The sequence below is a fragment of the Centruroides sculpturatus genome, unplaced genomic scaffold (assembly GCF_000671375.1).
Source record: "Centruroides sculpturatus isolate CEXI.00-Female unplaced genomic scaffold, Cexi_2.0 scaffold139, whole genome shotgun sequence".
Classification (NCBI taxonomy): domain Eukaryota; kingdom Metazoa; phylum Arthropoda; class Arachnida; order Scorpiones; family Buthidae; genus Centruroides; species Centruroides sculpturatus.
In genome coordinates this window covers 936,529-955,803 of record NW_019384370.1, presented here as the reverse complement: position 1 = coordinate 955,803, position 19,275 = coordinate 936,529, and the positions used below count along the sequence as shown (strand labels likewise).

Genomic DNA, 19,275 nt, shown 5'->3' with positions numbered 1-19,275 from the left:
CAGTCATGATTCCCGACACCAGCCTAAAATTTTAGCGTTAGGCACGTAGTTAAGTACTTAGATCATTCTTTCGAGTGGGAGAGACTGTGGACAAGCGGTAAGACTTCGGTGTGTAATCGAGTTCATCAAAGAAACCATTCCTTTACAGTACAAACGAATTTTAATAAAAATAAAATAAAAGTATAATTATAGTCGAGCCAAAGACTATATTTCTCTATCTATCTCGCGAGTGAATGAGAGAGTTTACATATATTTAGGATATACTATCTCGAGTTGAGTAGCTTGAGTTGTCTCTTATTCGCGTTGAGGCGTTGATCGGCGGTAGGTTGAAGTTGAGGTTTGTTGAAGCCGAAGGTTGTCGATCTTGATGGCGCACAGGTTAAAATCTTTGCTTTATGCGGATGAAAATCTCTAGGAGAACTCCTCGATCGGAGCAAGCTCCATTTTATCCTCGAATTCCAACCAATGGCAGATCTCGATTTCGGACCGTAACTGGATGTACTGGAGAACTGTCGATGGAGTGGACAACCAGATGGTGGTCGAATTTGGAAGTTAAGGGTTATAAGAAGGGAAGTTAATTTCCCTTTTGTCATAAAAATGACAAGGCGTTTCCTTTAGCGAATACAACATGTGCAAGAAATTTACTTCTCAGACTTGTTTATTAATAATTTTGAAAGAAAAAATATTATTTTTTCATGTGGTAAATATTATATCGTCATTTTCTCCATCGGAAGATGAAGGAAATGACGGAAGGACCTTGTTTAATGAGAAATTTCCGATCCAAAACAACACAAAATTTAGATTGATGTATTTAGCTTCATTGTTTAATTTAATCAGTTTAATTGTATAACTCCAATTCTGATTCTCACACATTTATCCATGATCGGATCAAATTGTATCGGGTTTTATGCCAAATGCTAAGGACACAACGAAAGTTATTGATGTACACAGCACTCGATACTATTTGATCAATGAACATTGCTGTGTGATTGCTAGAATTTGTATGCGATGGATAGCAGATCTGACAAGAAAATAATTGCAGGATGTTACATTTAATTTGGTAGTAACATCGAATAATAAGTACAATTTTGTAGAATATGGGCAGAACACGTTATATGCAAATCCTCTAGTTTCTATAGAGACTGTTTATAAATTACGTCCACGTTTTTCTTGAAATTTCCCTCCCTCCCTTGTCCCAGTTTGTCCAAGTTTCCGTAACCTTCTCCCCTTCGGATATCCAACAAAATTGTTCATCATCAGTTAAGGAATTCGGAAGAATGGCTGGAGCATCCGAGGAAGGGTTTAGCGATGGCAGACGGCGAGCAAACGATGACAGGTGGCTGGTCAAAACGAACTTAAGTTGGATCGATGCAGATAGACTGATCCTTTTATCCAAAACTTTATCTTCAGGTCTCTGATCCCATTGATATGCCCTTCGGAACGTGCTCTCGTCCTTGACGGCTGCCCGACAAATGTAAACTAAATTTTAACTAAACAAATGAAATCAAATTTTATTAATAATTTTAAAAAAGGACACGCAAAGATTGATTTTTTAAAACAATTGATCATGACCAAGGAAGAGGGTCGTATGAAATGGATTATGCTCTGCTCTATTTTTTATGCTTCTGAAGATAACGCTTTTATTTTACAATTGAATTATTATGGAAAACACATAACTTACTAGGAAGGTTGCAATCTTATAAGAGGAATTTGGACGTAATAATTTCATCGTTTCTATTTATGGTATATATAGTTGATAAAGTTATAAAAGTTTTAAGGGTGATTGAGTTTTGTTGGATGTCCAAAGCAGGCCTTAATTCTAAGATTTTTTCTTACTGCACAAATATCAGTTTTGTTTGGCCAAGCCAATAAATCCTAGCGTTAATAAGCTGTTCTAAAAGACATAAATGGAAAAAAATGACATTTACACAGTGTAAAGTAAAACCCGTGTAAACCGAAATCACACAGTATTGAATATTTTTTCTGGTTTGTCAGGTTTCCGTTTTGAACAGTTCTTTTTTAAATAGAAAATCGTTCCGTTTAGAGAACTTTTTCCATTTAGGCTGGTTTCCTGTTTCTTTCAGGTTCCGTTTTGGACAGTTTTACCCTACACTGTGTAATTTAGATAAATATTTTAACTTTAACATGATCAGAAAAAAGAAATACTTATAAAACGCGTAATCGGTCAATTAATTACTGTACAATTATGGGATTTCCAGTGCACAATTAAAAATTTCTAGTACACATTTTGTGTCTAGTTGCAAGCTAGAAATAAGCGCTGGTCCGAAGAGGGGTACAGAAAATTGGACAAACTGGGAGATGAGGGAGTAAAAATTTCAAGAAAAATGCAGTAGTAGTTTATGGACGCCCCAAAACTACGTGATTTAATTTCTACCAGTTTCGCTTTAATATTCAATTTGCTTTATTAGTGTTTTTTGTTTAACTTACTTTGTATTATGTTCTCAAAGCTTGCAACTCGAATTTCATTCACTTTTAATTAAGATAAAAGACTGGAAACTTCGAAGACATACCTAAGTCCGATGACAATGCTTTTTAATGATGTTTTAGGAGGTGGCCCACCTCGAAATCCAATAAACATAACCAATTGTAGAGCTTAATAATGATATATGTGTGTAAATAGACTGTAGTGATGTAATGGTGGGGGTGGTGAGTCAACCCCACTATCTCCCACCTCCGTTCTCGAAAAATATGACCAATAAAGCATTCTTTTTTTAATATTTAAAAATATATTAAAATTATCAGCATCAGCTTTTTTAAGTCTATTTTATTCGTTGAGCCTTATTGTTCGAACTTTTAAATTAAAATTCTTTACGGTTTGAATTTCCGAACAGGTCACGAATGTTTAAAATGTACTGTATATCTATATATATAAAATTGCTTGTCCTGACTGACTGACTGGCTCACTGATTCATCATCGCCCAGAGCAAACCGCTGGAACTAAAGAGCAGAAATTTGGTACACAGTTAGGGTTCGTCATGAAAACGCACACTAAGAAGGGATTTTTCTAAATTCCCCCGCGGGGGGGAGAGGGAGAGGATTAAGGCTTATCCGGAAGAACGGCTTCTACTGTACTATTTTAGATGCGATTTTTTGTTTTTTATCTGCGTTTTAGTAGGGTACGCCATGGCAATGCACACTAAGAAGGGATTTTTCTAAATTCCTCCGCGGGGGAAGAGGGAGAGGATTAAGGCTTAACCGGAAGAACGGCTTCTACTGTACTATTTTAGATGCGATTTTTTGTTTTTATCTGCGTTTTAGTAGTGAATGCCATGGCAATGCACACTAAGAAGAGATTTTTAGAAAGTCCCCCGCGGGGGGTGAGGAAGAGCATTAAGTCTTAACCGGAAAAACGGCTTCCACTGTACTATTTTAGATGCGATTTTTTTGTTTTTATCTGTGTTGTAGTAGGGTATGCCATGAGAATGCATACTAAGAAGGGATTTTTTGAAATTTCCCCGCGGGGGGTGAGGGAGAGCATTAAGGCTTAACCGGAAGAACGGCTTCTACTGTACTATTTTAGATGCGATTTTTTGTTTTCAACTACGTTTAGTCTTCATTGAGTACTTAGGTGTATTAAATTGATAACATTTCAGACATTGTTATAAATATTTTTATCTATTTCGATTTTAAAAATGTTCGAACCGTTTTAAATTCGAATTTGTTATTGCATATTGGTTCGATTATAGAACGATTGTAAACGTTCCAGAAAATTGATCAAATTGAAAATAGTTCGTTTGATTCTCGGCAATTCTCTTCAGCGGTAGGTGTTATATAGACCTAACAATTACTATGGTTATTGAAATATTGAATGTAAATGGGGTTTGCTTGCAAAACCTCCGCGGACGAAGTCGCGGGTAACAGCTAGTCGAATAAAAAAGAAATTGCTTAATATCTTATCGTAGTCATATTTTAACAAAAAAAAAAAGAATTGTATCTCAAGGACTAGATAAGTTTGATCGAGTTTAACATATCTGATCGGTTCGATTCTAGAAGTATTAAGCATTTTAAAAAATGTCATACGAATTTAAAGGTAAAAGAGCTTTAGTTACCGGCGGTACAAGGGGTAAGTCTCAATCGACATACTAATTATTAAAAAAGTAATATTTAATTTAGCTCAATAATTACTATGAAATAAAGTCTACAAACTAAAGTTTATTACTAGATTGGAAATATAAAAAAGTTCTTAACTCGCTTCTAACTGATCATAGGTCTAAATGTTTACGCCCACTAATTGTCAAGTGGATGAAAACCACTGAACGTGGTCTTTATAATAATGTTATCACCATGATATACAATGAAAAAAAAATGTCATACAGTGTAATTAAATGTCAAGAAAATTCTGCTGTTGCTTTATTTTAACGCTAAAATATTTTAAAAAATTAATGTTAATTTAAAATATATTTAACATTAAGAAGGAATTTTTGTGCCACAAGCCAACGTTTAATTAATGAAAAGTAGACAAATTTTGTATTAGTATTTTAACACAAATTTTTAGCAAAGTTTCTTCGAATATTCTGAAATAGGCACTAGATCCTGATGAAGTTCGAATAAACGAACGAGTGTAAAATGTTAGCGGTTCTTTTAGATTCTAATTTTAGTTTAGATTCTACGGACCATAAGTTATGTAGGCCTAATTTTTTAAAATCTATATGGGTGTTACCAACATTTGGGACATACTATGCCATTTATAACAATAAATCTAAAAGCATGTTTTGAATACATATGGAAGTATAATTAATTAAAAGTGAATCGTCATTGAACAAAGTTTTACTCTTTATTAATTTAATTCTGCCTGCGGACCACGGGTGGAGAAACACTGCGCTAGAATAATGGGTTGTATCAGCGCTATAACAGGTCTGCAGTTATATAATTGTTCGTGGTATGACGTAGGAATGGGGAACTTTCATCACACACTAATGCTTGTTAGCAAAGAATCACATCGCAGTTGTACTGTTTTCAGTTTAATTAATAATTAACAGAATAACGAAAAAAGTTTGATATTATTCTTAAATTTATAAGCAAGAAGCAATAATAAATTTAAGAATAGTATCAAACCTTTTCAAGGAACTTAAAAAATATTATTAAAAGCGAACAATAAGAATAATAACGCCTCGATAAGAATGACGTCGATAATTATCAATGCACTTTTACGATTACCGATGTCTTTGCAAATATTTTTACTCCGAATAAAAATTGTCCATGTTAAATATTTGTACGTTAACATGACGAAACTAGTATCAGAATACTGTGTTATCATTCATGACACTGGCTTTTTGAAAACATTTTCATAATTATATGTTACATATCAGTTCTTTATCTATTATAATATACCCTGAATACAGTAAATAAAACAATTATATGAGGTAGCATTTCTATTTTGTAATTTAATCTTTACAGATTAGCTGATTGTCTATATACAGTGTACTGTACCTAGCATTTTAAAGCCCGGGCCAAACAAATAATTTAATCTTTACAGATTAAATTACAAAATAAACAGCATATTGATATAAATTTTTATTCGGTGCAACAATATATTTAATCATTTAATCAAGAATATGGTTGAATATTCAATATTTTTGCAACGTTCACAACTATTTGCAAAGTTCGCGAATTTTCCGGACAGACCTTGTATACAGAATAAAACTTAAGACAAATAAGACTATATTGCGATTAAGATTTTATAAGATTAAAAAAATAAAATAAATAAATGATTTAATATATTATTTAAAATTATAATATGCTGTTTTTATTATATTATTATAGTTAAACTAATTTTACCGTATAGAAATTTATATTAGAATATTATAATAAATACAGATTATTTTAAAATATTAATAATTATTTTCAGGAATTGGAAAGGAAATAGTAAAGCAATTAACAAAATGCGGTGCACAAGTATACGCTTTGGGTAAAGTTAAAAAGAATTTGGATGTTTTGAAAGTTGAAGTCAGTAAAATTTTGTTTTATATACGATATACCAGTATAATCTTACTAAATTTTAGTATTTTCGCATAAATTTATATCTATACTAATAATATAAAGAGGTAATGTTTGTATGTATGTATGTATATATGTAAGTTTGTTTGCAGCAGGTAATCTCCGAAACTACTCATCCGATTTCAAAAATTCTTTCACCAATATTTAGAATGGAACTTCAGGGTGGACACAGGCTGTATATTATTCCGTTAAACATTCATATAAATTAAATTAAAAGATATAATCTAGGTTAAGGCTTTTATGACGCTACGAGTACGACGCCCTAAGTTTGATTTTCTGTGAGGCATTATGTTTTTCTGTGAAAATAAACTAAAGCAGATCATCTTCTATCTATTTATATAAATAAAAATGTAATGTTCGTTAGTTCCTACCGATTCCTTTGAAATTTTGACACAACGCTGCATTCGAATACGCACGTGTTTTTATATAATATACATGTCGAAATTCAACCCCACTGAAGGGAGATTGTTAGGATTAAGGCTTACGGTAAAGAACTCTGCTTCTATTTATACTATTTTAGATGCGGGTTTTTGCGTTTTTGGTTGCGTTTTAATAGGGTACGTCAACAGAATGTACACTAAGAAGAAATTTTTCGATATTCTCCCCGCGGGGGAGAGAGACAGGATTAAGGCTTACCGTGAAGAACTTGGCTTCTATTATACTATTTTAGATGCGGGTTTTTGCGTTTTTGATTGCGTTTTAATAGGGTACGTCAACAGAATGTACACTAAGAAGAAATTTTTCGAAAAATTTCTCCCCACGGGGGAAGTGTTATAAATTTATAATAGATACATTTTGAGCCACAACAACGCGTGGCGGTGTCTGCTAGTATATTATATATATATAAATGTATTATGAATGAAACTTTTTTCACCACTTGCTGCAGTTGTTTTGTATGAATAGAGTTTTTTAGCTGTTTCTCCTGGTTGTTTCAGTTATGTTATTCTGTTTCCTACAAGGTTACTAGCTTAGGTTCTGTATTAATTTTATCATTAGATTTAAGCCTTCACTCTAAGCCTTAATTCTTCATCTTCTTTTCTTCGATGGTGTTTATATGGAGATTTTAGCTCAATGTAGGCTCTTTCTCCGAGTAGACTTGTGTATATGTATGATCGCTAGGCGACCGATTAGCCGGCTGTATCGAACAACCATACGTACGCGCGGGAAATAAATGCCTTCCGGGAGGACTTTTTATGGGGAACTGGCCTCCTATTCAGTCGTTATAGGCAAGGAGAAAACCCGGAAAACTCCAAGCAGCCAGCCTGTCCGACCGTGGCGCGAACCCACGACGAACCTCCCAGTCTTTAGGGTCTGGTCACCACTACGATGAGCGGCAACGGAGACCACTCGCCCACTGGTGGGGGCTAAGCCTTAATTATTACTCTGTCTAGCTTTTATGTAGCTGCATTACTTATTGGTGTAAGCTACAACTCAGGTTGTCTTTTAGATGCACGGCCTCACAGCCTGAAAACTGCACGCCAACATTAAACGTAGAGGGAATAGTAACCTTACGTACGCCTTTCAGAGGGATCCTTCCTTTCTCTTCTTTCTACCTCCTCATTTTCCTTCTCTCCTTCTCCTCTTTCCCCTCCCCCTTCTTCCTCCGGCTAAACACTTAGTGTATGGCCGTTGTCTTTTTTTATATATTATTTGTATGAGTAGAGTAAACATCATCTCCTCCATAATCTAACGACTACGTCATTGTAAATAACAGAAGGAGTATTATTTTATTGTTTTATATTACCTTTATTGTAAAGGCTAGATTTAGTTAGCGTAAGTGGTCAAGAAGTCGCATTTGCTATACTTCTATAAAAAAAAAAGTGCAAGTGCCGAGAAAAAGCTTTATTTATAACTGATGTTTATATAAAAATTAATCCCCATAAACTTTATCCACGTATTATCCGTACTATTATATTTTGGCATCCGAGGAAAGCATTGACCTTTTATTAATGGACAACCAGAAGTTTGATGGTGACAAATCTGGGATTTAAGGAGGGTGCCAAATAACCCTGCAACTTCCGGATTTTATGCGTCTTCGTTATTTCCTTACTGTAATACAGTCTTGCATTATAATGGTACATGAAAAAAACTGTTTTTTTTTTCTGGTCACTTTCGAGTACTTCTCTTGAGCGCTTGTAAAGTTTACAATACGTTTCTGAATTGATCATTTCTTCCTTTAAGCTCATCTGTTATAATGCTAATGCTAAAAATTCAAACGCGGATCATTTCATACTACGAAATGAGGAAGATGAGTTCATGTTTAAGCTTAATTGTTACGAAATGATAGATTCAAAGAACTGAGACTTCTCAATACCGATTAGACTAGAATGTGACCAACATTATTTAGTAGACATTAGGGCAGATGCAGAAAAAAGGATGCAGCTGTCCCCTTTTTTCTGTGGGTTTTTTTCCGAGTAAAGCCTGGTACCTCAGGTAGTAAAAAGTTTTGTAATGTATATTGTTTACTTTCTGCATCACCCTTAAAAGATTTTTGGATCCGTTATTATAACTCGTGGCTAATAAATAGTGATCACGTTTCTATCCTCATACTTCGCGGAATGCTGCGGTAGAAGCCCTCATTTATCAATCAACATTCATAATTCTTTTTAATAATTAATTTAAACATTAAAATAGTGTGGTTTAGATTACGGAATGATCTCAGATTTGTACTATAACCGCTTACAATTGAGAACTTGTGGACAATCATTGCATTTCAGCCAAACTAGGTATTTGGCTGAAATGCATATTGTGAAAAAGAAATATATTATTGAATAAAACATCTTTCTAAATGCAATAATTGTCCACAAGGTCTCAATTGTATGTGGTTATAGTACAAATTTGAGATCATTCGGTAATCTCAACCACACTATTTTAATGTTTATGTTAATTATAAAAAAAACCACCCTTTGTTTCACAGTAATTGTTATTGGTAACTATCACTCAAATATAATTCTTTAAAAAGTACTTTTTCATAATTAACTATATTTACCATACACTTATGTCACTTGTTTAAAAATTAAATTGTATTGCTTTCTCACCTAAGTACATAAATTTTACTACTCAGAACATTTGAATTTGATACGTTATTTTCTCGGTTGTTGGCGTCGAAAAACTAGTTTATTAAGAATGTTTATCTATTTTATTCTAAGAATAATTTCTTTTTGACCTCCACTATTAACATGGAATAACTTAGCTGATTTTACTTACATTTGTTGTTTTTGAAATAAATTCTAATTTTAAAGAAATTATTCTTAAATATTCATTGTATATATTGTTTGTTACTTACTGAAATTTTGAGGTATACATTGGCGTTTTCTCTATTTAAAACAGATCCCTTCTGTTGAAATTATATGCGTGGATCTTTCTGATTGGAAGAAAACTGAAGAGGTTGTAAGCAAAATTGGGACTATTGATTTTCTTGTAAATAATGCTGGAATTGTAGACACGATTCCATTTGGAGAAATAACTGAAGAAAGTTTTGATAAGTATGAATATAATTACTTTATATATTATTATGTACAGTACATTATAATAAATTGCTTTATATTAAAAATATAAATACAAACACATATTTTATGCATCGGGTTTTCCTTCAAGGAAAGGTTTACCAATAGCCGAGTGGATACAACCACTGAATACCGTTAGTTAGTCGCGGATTTAAGCCTCACCAATGCTAGCTGAATGGAGTTTTCAGTTTTCTTCACATGTCTAACACCTAAATAGGGAACCGCATAGAAAGTCTCCCGAGAGGCAATCGCATTGGTAGAGCGCCCAAGTGTTGCGTTATCTTTTTCTATCAATCCAATCCTTTACAGAAAGAAATCACAGTCAAATAATAAAAAATAAGTTATTTCAAAATAATTTTTATTGACATCATGAATTATCTTAATTGAGATAGTATTTTTATCGATATATATTTATTTCACGAGGACTTTGAGATACATTTTGAGTCTCTTCAACATCTGTCCTATCTGAATTGCCTAAATTATTTTCTTTTTTCGTTTAAAATTATATATAGTCTACTATTTACTCAGTTGTTTTTAATGCTATATTTTACAAATCATACGTTCGTACGTCTATCATTAGATTGATCTAAATGCAGTACAGTCGACCCCCTCTAACACGGTAGATACGTTCCGGTTTTTATGAAATCCATTTTCTATGAGTCCTTAAATACATGAGCCAATCACAGCCCTGCACGTATGCAGTTTACAGACTACGGCTGTTTGAAAGGTTTTCTTCCATAAAATTAATCGATTCTAGACTAATTTGACTCAACATTTCCAAAATACGTATAATTTTTTGGGAATAATTCATATAAACTATGCTATAAACAAAAAATTGTAGGATTACTTACCGAGTGTGCACCGTTCGACGACGCCATTGCTGAAGTTTTCGTCGTTGAGCGGTGCATCGAATGGCGCTCGCGCGCTTCCTGATAAATTACTTTTCTGCAAAAACTTTGCTGAACTTTGGAGACATCATTAATATAAATATAATTTTTATGAACTTTAAATAAATGGTTTTTACTAAGTTCGCTGCTCGTTTAAACTCAACGGTTTGTGCAATATCCGCTATTGGTCTAGATTCGACCAATCCTGTCGCGACACGAACCGGTGATGACATTTTACCGAATTACACGAGTCTCTTTTAGCGTGTTTATATGAATACAGTCGCAATTTTTTCGCCGTCATATAGGAATCCGAACTATATGAACCCCTTTTATAGGGGGGTCTACTGTATATTTACTAGACTAATTTGCAAATGTAGAAATTGTTATGACTAAATTCAAAACATCCACTCAAAATTTTAATTTAAACATGGTCAACAAAAGCAAAATTAATTAATGTTTATTTACAATGCAAAAAATATTGCATTTGGCAAGATATAACAAATACTAAATTCGCGTTATATGTTGCATGTCAAACGCGGCCCTTGATCCGTGGATTGCTAATGACTGCTCTTATACGAACGCTCATTATACGGATTATAACTAATCCAAATTTATTCGAATACGATAATCCCATAAATAAACTTACCGTCTTTTGTGAGAGGCATCCCCCTCCACAGATCAACCATGTGTCGCATTGCCGTATTGGAATAAACTAATCGAACAGGAAGAATTTGTATTCTAAATTTTTCTAAATGCTTGATTTAGATTTAAGGATTTACAGTCCTTAAAGATTCCCATGCGCTCGGATTAGTTCTCAACTCGTGCGAACAGATGTTCGATTGTTTGGACAAGTTCGTAGAAACAGGTGCCACATACATTTGGTTGTTTCTTCAACTTTTTGCTTTGTTTTTCCTATATTTCCTTCATCTTGTCTAAAAAAACACGAATAAAGCTGGAAACAAACCCAAAATGGAAAGAAGTAGGATGACTAATACTGCTTTTAGTATCTTTTTAGAGCATTAGAACGAAACAAAAATAATTTGCATAAAGGTGAAGTTTTAAAATCTAATATTTTATATTATAAGATTTAAAATGTTTAGTATAATACTTTACGAATTTGAGAAAGTTTAACTTCAAAAAGACATCCTCATTATTATAAATACGTTGCAAAGAGCATTATATTGATAGTATCGCTTTAGTAAGGCTTTTAGTTACTGTATGAAGAACTTGATGTAAGTGGAGGATTCATCGTAAATTTTCGTATTAAAAATAAAAAAGGAAAAAACAAATGTTAGAATCGCAATTTCAATTGTACTCATTTACATGTTCTTCAAAAAGAATGTAGATTCGCCTTTATATAGTAGAATTGGATATGATCCAACCGTTTTCTTTTTCCGAACTCGGTGAAGAATGTAAATAATAGAGAGTTCAGATGTACTGTATTTATTGAATTTTGAGATTAAGCTATTAAAAAAAATCAATTATTTTTAAAAGATACAATATAACTTATCTAATAATCATAAATTTAACCATATATTACATAAAAACATAATATTATATACAATTGTTTGTTTTGCAGTTTATATTCTGTTAATGTGAAGCCAATTATTAACATATCACAGGTGAGAATAATATTTAAATTCGTTTATTACCGGTATAACTTAATGGTATCCTGACAGCGGATGCAATCCGCCATCAGGCCACCACCACTCTTCGTTACCCGACTTCCTTCATTGTAAACCTTGCCTAACTCACGATGAATATGATTAAAAGACCGCTTCAGCGCACAAAGGGCGGAACGAGCGAAAAAATATTTTTAAATTTAGGATAAATCGTACAATGCCGACCATGAAGCTATAACAACTGGAGCGGCAGCTCTCTGTTGTCACTAGCGGCATCTTAAAGTCGGAAGTGGCTCCACTGTAGACCAAACCGCCATATTGTGAGTGGAAGAAAGCTCGTTTTGCTTTTGAAATTAACGTTGGAAAAGAGAAGGTAAAATAAAGAACAATATAAACTTGCTATATTTTCGAGTATAGCACTCGGTTTATTTATCTGCCATTCTAACCAGGACTCTCCTAGGAGTATTTTTTTGATGATCTATCTGATTTTTCAACCCGAACGTTTCTATATTATGCGGACGTTGAGTTACGCATTATTAAAAATCAAAAGATTTTTTCATCTGATGTGGTTCAGTTTCTGCACTGTGTGCAGGCTTTCCTGGAAGTTCGTTTCTGTTGAAAACTGCTGCACACGACGCAGCGGTATTGCGTCTTGTCTGGTAGCTTTCTTTGGTCTACTGCTCCTCGAGGATCTGGGGGGGCATACAGCTTCCCTCTGTTTATTCCTCCACTCCTTCCTCCATTCACCAGCCAGGCTCTCTATTACAGCCATGTCAAAATTTAAATGAGACATAGGGCTAGTACACATTAGGCGTTGGGCGTTGCGTTAAACGCACGTTAGCAGCGTACACACCGCGCGTTTAGCTCGACGTTCGACAACGACGTGGCTCAGTTTGGAAATGGACTTTGATAAAAGTAATTGCTTGTGTGTGGCTCCTCTATCGTCGCTGTAAAAGACGATAGCAGAGGCAAAAAGAATTTTGGGTGCACCCAATATTACGAGATAGACTGACGCATGGAATGTTTGTGACGTATCCAAAACTAAGACAATATGAACCCGAGTTTTTTAGTTATTTTAGAATGTCTATAAAATCATTTGACGATGACTGGTCTCTTTTAGATTTCATCAATAAATAGATTAGTATCGAAATGATCGTTCTCCATTTCGGCCAACGTACGTTCACTCTACCCGAAAGCACGCGATCAAATGTACAACAAAATACCAGCACATGTATCTCAAAGCGCGCGGCTGACGCCCGCGAAACGCGCGTTCTAACCAAAATCTATCAACGCGCGTTTGACGCGCGCTTGGCCATAAGCGTGCCTTTGAGTGTGTATATCTATGTGGAACTCTTGGTTCTTTAAAACGCGCGTTTCAAAACGCCTAATGTGTACACAGCAATAATTTTGACTCGGACTCAGGAATTCTTCATGTAAGAATAGGCGATTAACAACATTCTGGCCTTGATGTTGAACGCTACTTTCTTCCAATATTTTACAGTTCTACTTTCATCCAAATGCGCACACATCATCATGTCGGATACATCAGCTCCCCCATAAATTTGTTATAGGATGTAACTATTTGTGGCTATAATGTCACAAATAGTTACATCCTATAACAAAATTAATTTTCGACATCGGGTGTCCTGCATGGCATCTTGAGCATACAAAAAAGTTATAGATCAGAATAATTCATTAACGAATTTACACTCGTTCCAAAAAGAAAAATTAATTACTAATTAATGAAACCACTATTAAAATCCGAACGATCTTCCTCACTTTGCGTTCTTTCAGCTGAAATAAAATAGAAAAAAGAAATGTAGGATCGGCGGCAGGTAGCCTCTTATCAGCAATTAATAAAATAATAGTAAAAATGCACGAAAAAAATTTTTCCGAGAAAAATGGATAATTTTTTTTTTTAATTTTTTGCATTGCAAAAATTCCAAGATGGATTCGGCAATTTTTCTACGACAGAGGTGCACGTTTCGAACGTATTAAAGTGAGGAAAAAATTTTACACCCAACTTGTTTCAGTATGAGGACAATACACTAGTAAGATTGCCTCGGCGTTTTTCTGCCCTGTATTTAATGATCATCAATAGGAGGTTCTTGCTTCAGGACACACACACATATGCGCTATCCTGAGACTTTCTGCAACTTTTTGCATCGCCACCATTCGCTTCCGTACGAACCTTCGTGCAAAGTATTGGTTCCGTGCTCAATGACATCACTGGGAGTACACCGAAAGTGGATTATACATCTCTGCACTTGGCATGTGGACACTTTTGATCTGTTTTTTTCGTTGCTTATTGGCTAGAATGGACAGTATTGCGTGAAAACTTTATCACAACTTTGACTTCTTTATTTGGGTACCGTGCAGAATTCCAGATGTTTGGAAGTATATCAGTGGAATGAACAATTAAGGCCACGGACCTCGACATATTGCATTTCTACGTCACGCAATTATTTACGCCGATCGGCGTATTAAACGAGGCCTTGATGAGAACTGCACATGTGGTCTCTCCCACTTTTGACTTGAACGATGACTCCGCTGCTGGAAGACTGTAAGAGCCGCCTCTAACTAGCTCTTTGCGAGAGCAAAACGCTACCAAACGTGCGCTAGCACAACCGATGATGTCAAAGGCTCCGCCCCTTTCTTCTTGCCCGCGCGGTTTTTCCTTTGCTAGCGCAGCGATACGAGAGTACGCTCGCTGTTCACAGAATTCAACAGCTAGAACAGTCACGTTAGCAAGAGAGAGCGGGAAGACGGGTGAATACATTAACATATCACATGTCGATAAAGAAATAATAGAATTTATCGATGTACTGTTTCAAAGTTCGAAAACTGATTGATTACAAGTATAAGATATAATATAATCTTGTTCTATAGCCAATCCACGTCATGTGGATTACGTTACGCGAGAAAATGTGTAGTTTGCTGCTGCTTGTTGCTCGCGTAGCTTACCTAGCAAAAATGGCTCATAGCCTCATGGGAAGAAAGGCGGGCTTGGGAGCGCGACCGAGCGTATGCTAGCTCAAACATCCTGTAGTTTGCGGCGGCTCTAAAGGAGAATTATTCGAAGAAAAATCGCTAAGACTAGTCGATTTCCGACTTTTCTTTCCTGAGAATCAGAAGATACAACTCTACGTCGTTAGCACCTGTCACGTGGCCTGCCTTGTACCACAATCGACGAACAGGCCAGAATTGAAGTTTGGCTATATGCTGTTTAAATGGAGAATTCTGTTTTCTACATTTTCCTGTATATTATGTTTATATTCTTAAAAATTTTCTCGAATTATAACACACTAGCAGATAAGCCCGGCGTTGCCCGGGCAAAAATTAAGTATAAACATTGAGATTATTAGATTATTTCGTACTTCTAACCATTCTATTATATATTCAGTCACTGTATCACTTTGACTACTCACACTTCACTGTTTGTTTTTATTCACTCACTGCACTACTTTCGAATTTTCACTTCTTTTTCGGTTTTTCCCTTCGTCACTGATAAGAAACTGACGTTCGAACCCACGACGGATCTTGCTTTATATACCCCCACCAATGGGTAATTCCACCCATACAAAAAAGGCTTAGAATGGTCCACAATATTACAGAACATTCCTTTAGCATAGCGAATTTTTTGAATGTAATTGAATTTAATTAATTTAATCTAAACAATGTACTATTTGATAGTTTACTATTTATTCTTTTTTATATATAAGTATTTTTATATCACATTTATCGTAAATTATTATCATTTGAAGTTTAATTTCATGTTTTTAAATATAGAGATAATGTTAACTAAAGTAAATTTCATTATCGCAAGAGAATTGTTTTTTGTGTGCTTGAGGTGCTTGTTGAAATTGAATTTTTTATTTAATTTATTACAAACAAATGAAAATTTTCTGGAAATTACATTACAGAAATTTTTTATTGTATTCTTTAATATTGTTATAAAAAGAATATAGTATTAAATTGGCAATGAAATAAGAAACTGAAAAGTATTTGTAAGAACTTTTGAATATTTGAAGTTATTAATTTTTAGGTTGTTGTAAAGAAGTTAAAACAGGAGAAGAAACCAGGTGCTATTGTTAATATATCAAGTGTGTCATCATTGATTCATTTGGGAAGCATTATCTACAGTTCAGGGAAAGCTGAGATAGACAAAATTACAAAGTCAATGGCTGTCGAATTAGGGCCTCATAAGGTGAAAATAAAATTTATGTTTTATATTATATAATTTCCGATTATAAATATTCTGCTTTTTTCTTCTAGATTCGAATAAATAGTGTTAATCCTGGTGTTGTATATACAGAGATGTCAAAGAGCTATTTAGATGATCCTAAAACATCATCTATGTTGAAATCATTCGTTCCATTACAAGAATTTTGCAGTAAGTAAAATTATTTGGAAAATTCTTCACGAGAATTAATTTAAATTGTATTAAAACATAAAATTCTGAAACTCGAATTCGTTAATTTTCTACGATTTTAAAAGTTCATAAAAAATTAGCGAATTTGATTTTCAAAAATCTGAACCGCGTGTTAATAGAAGAATTAAATGTGATTCTAACGCAAAAAAAAAAAAACCTGTTTGGTTCTATCTGTTTCCCTTTTCGAGAATTTTTGGAAAATGATTTTCCTACGTAAAAAACATTACATTTTTAGCATTATCTTCTGAAGATCGCGTGCATAATAAAAAAAAGGACACAATCAACCTTAATGAATATATGTGTTACAGTCAAAACCCGTTTTTAGTTAGAACGCGTTTTAACTAGTTGAAACTAGTTTATACTAAATGTCTTTGTTAAAACCCGTTTTGTCTAGTTGAAACTAGTTTATACTGAATGTTTTTGTTACAACCCGTTTTGTCTAGCTAAAACTAGTTTTAACTCAAATTCATTTTTGACTAGCAGTAAAATCTAGTTTTAACTAGACAAAACGGGTTTTGTCTAGTTAATTTACTGCTGTACATGTTTTGATTTTAGATAAAACTAGTTTTAACTTTTAACATTAGTTAAAACTAATTTTAGCTACATAAATATGTTTGGGGGAAATAAATAAAGTTATGTATAGTGATTCGGCGGAAGATGCCTAACATTTTGCTTATGAAGGAAATTACAGCGCTAATTTGGGTTTAGGAGCCCTCTAATGAAAATATCATATTCTGGAGTATGTTTTTCAAATAAAACTTTGGAGTTTATTTTAAAAAATTGTATACTGTGTTTGCAATGACGACTTTTTCACTGTCTGGCATTTTAGGCATCTCACCCCAAGTATCCGGGTGAGATGCCAAATGCCATTAGGGTAAGATAACAAATATAATTGCATAAAATTAATTTTTGAATTTCTTAACCAAATTTAATTTATTGCATATGTAGTACAAAGTACTTCATAGTAAGTATAACAGCACAGTATAAGTATTGTTAAGTTTCCGCCCGTTCTAACGTGTTCTATAGCTAGCTGAAAGCTTTTTTCAGTCCAAAAACTTTTTTGAGAAGTCCTTATATAATTTCTATGCATATCCTGCAATAAAACGAGAAAACAAAAGTTTATTAAAAATAGGCATATTGGAAATCAATTAACAAAAAATAGGCACGTTACCCCAAGAAAAATGTGGCATATTTTCCATTTGTTGGGGTAAGATGCCTAGTAGAGTCACATGCTCCAGCATGTCCGATCGGGATCGGCGGTAGCTGACAATGGAAACTTTAGAACCTTAACTACATCACACATTAATTGTTTTTAGCAATTTTTAATAAATTCCATTTTAACTTTTAGTTTAAAATTATTCTAGAAACATTTCACAACAAAAACTTCGTTCTTATCTAGCTTTTATTCTTCTCGGATGTAGAAAATGAAGTAACGGTAGCCAACTACAGCTTTCCGCACTCAATATTGGCCCAACGATTCATCATACAAATACATGACAATATGTGACGTCACCGTTTGAAAATATCAAAAATTAGGCATCTTCCCCCGCTTACCATCTTACCCCGAATCACTCTATGCGTTGCAGTCAAACCAGTTTTTAGTTAGGATGCGTTTTAACTAGTTAAAACTAGTTTATACTGGATGTCTTTGTTAAAACCCGTTTTGTCTAGTTAAAACTAGAATTTACTGCTAGTCAAAAATGAATTTGAGTTAAAACTAGTTTTAACTAGACAAAACGGGTTTTAACAAAGACATTCAGTATAAACTAGTTTCAACTAGACAAAACGGGTTTTAACAAAGACATTTAGTATAAACTAGTTTCAACTAGACAAAACGGGTTTTAACAAAGACATTCAGTATAAACTAGTTTCAACTAGTTAAAACGCGTTCTAACTAAAAACGGGTTTTGACTGTAACATATATAAATTTTAACGTAGGTACGTAGTCTTCTCGGGTACTGGTGACTGTTTTTTCACACACACACACAAACAAACAAGATCAATAAGTTGACTTTGAGGTGCTGTTTCATGTAGAGAAATTTTTCATTCTGTATTTGCTTTAAAAATTTATTATTTTATTTTATTTTACTCAAAATTAAAATCGTCTATTCTTTCACTGATACTCGGTATGTTTATCGTGTCTTAAATTTATCGAAATAAAATAAACTATTATTTTTTCAGATACCGAAGACATAGCATACGTTGTGTTGTTTCTATTAAGCGATAAAGCAAGGATGATTAATGGAATAACTCTTCCTATTGATGGAGGCCAATCTGCTAGATAAAGATGTACAGCTTTTATAAACAAACAATTAAAATTCAATTGTATCGATACTAATATAAATTGTAAATTTTTCGTTTGTATCTTAAGCGTTAATTAAACGACTTTTTGCATTGTTTTAACACTGGTAAATGTAAAAAGTACTTACGCTTATCTATTTAGATAGTATAATAAAATTAAGAATCACTTTTTTTGAACTTCACTATTTTAATGTTTTAGAATCTGTAATAAAAAAAGTATGTATTAGTAAAATAAACGCATGATCTCACTGATCGTATTTTAATTGAATAAAATAGTCGACTTCCACGGATTCCTGTTTGTAGTTAATGAATTAAACGAAAAGAATTAAGAAATTGCTTCGTCTGAACGAAATTTCTTAATTTGCAATCCACTGTGTTTTTTTCTTAAACTCTCTTAACTCTGAGTTCATTTGACACCGTAAGTTGTATCATATTTTCGGGTAATTTCCGCCACGGAAATGTTTACTCATTCCTCTATTCTTTAAAGGCCTTAGCAGTTTTTGTCCTTC

At 33.7% G+C, this 19,275-nt stretch overlaps 1 protein-coding gene across 1 annotated transcript; it reads left to right on the top strand.

Annotated features, from left to right (window-relative positions):
- Window positions 1-3,979: 3,979 nt before the first annotated feature.
- Window positions 3,980-18,951, top strand: LOC111614554 (L-xylulose reductase-like). Its single transcript, XM_023355929.1, has 7 exons — window positions 3,980-4,084; window positions 5,870-5,967; window positions 9,349-9,503; window positions 11,991-12,033; window positions 16,079-16,240; window positions 16,309-16,426; window positions 18,647-18,951. The coding sequence occupies exons 1-7, from the start codon at window positions 4,033-4,035 to the stop codon at window positions 18,748-18,750; spliced, it is 732 nt and encodes a 243-aa protein (XP_023211697.1). The 5' UTR covers window positions 3,980-4,032; the 3' UTR covers window positions 18,751-18,951.
- Window positions 18,952-19,275: the final 324 nt, after the last annotated feature.

Bases quoted from the DNA above. Each gene is read 5' to 3' on its own strand.
- LOC111614554 (XM_023355929.1), top strand. From the start codon at position 4,033: ATGTCATACGAATTTAAAGGTAAAAGAGCTTTAGTTACCGGCGGTACA. The intron at 4,085-5,869 runs GTAAGTCTCAAT...AATTATTTTCAG, and splicing joins AGTTACCGGCGGTACAAGGG to GAATTGGAAAGGAAATAGTA. The intron at 5,968-9,348 runs GTCAGTAAAATT...TATTTAAAACAG, and splicing joins TGGATGTTTTGAAAGTTGAA to ATCCCTTCTGTTGAAATTAT.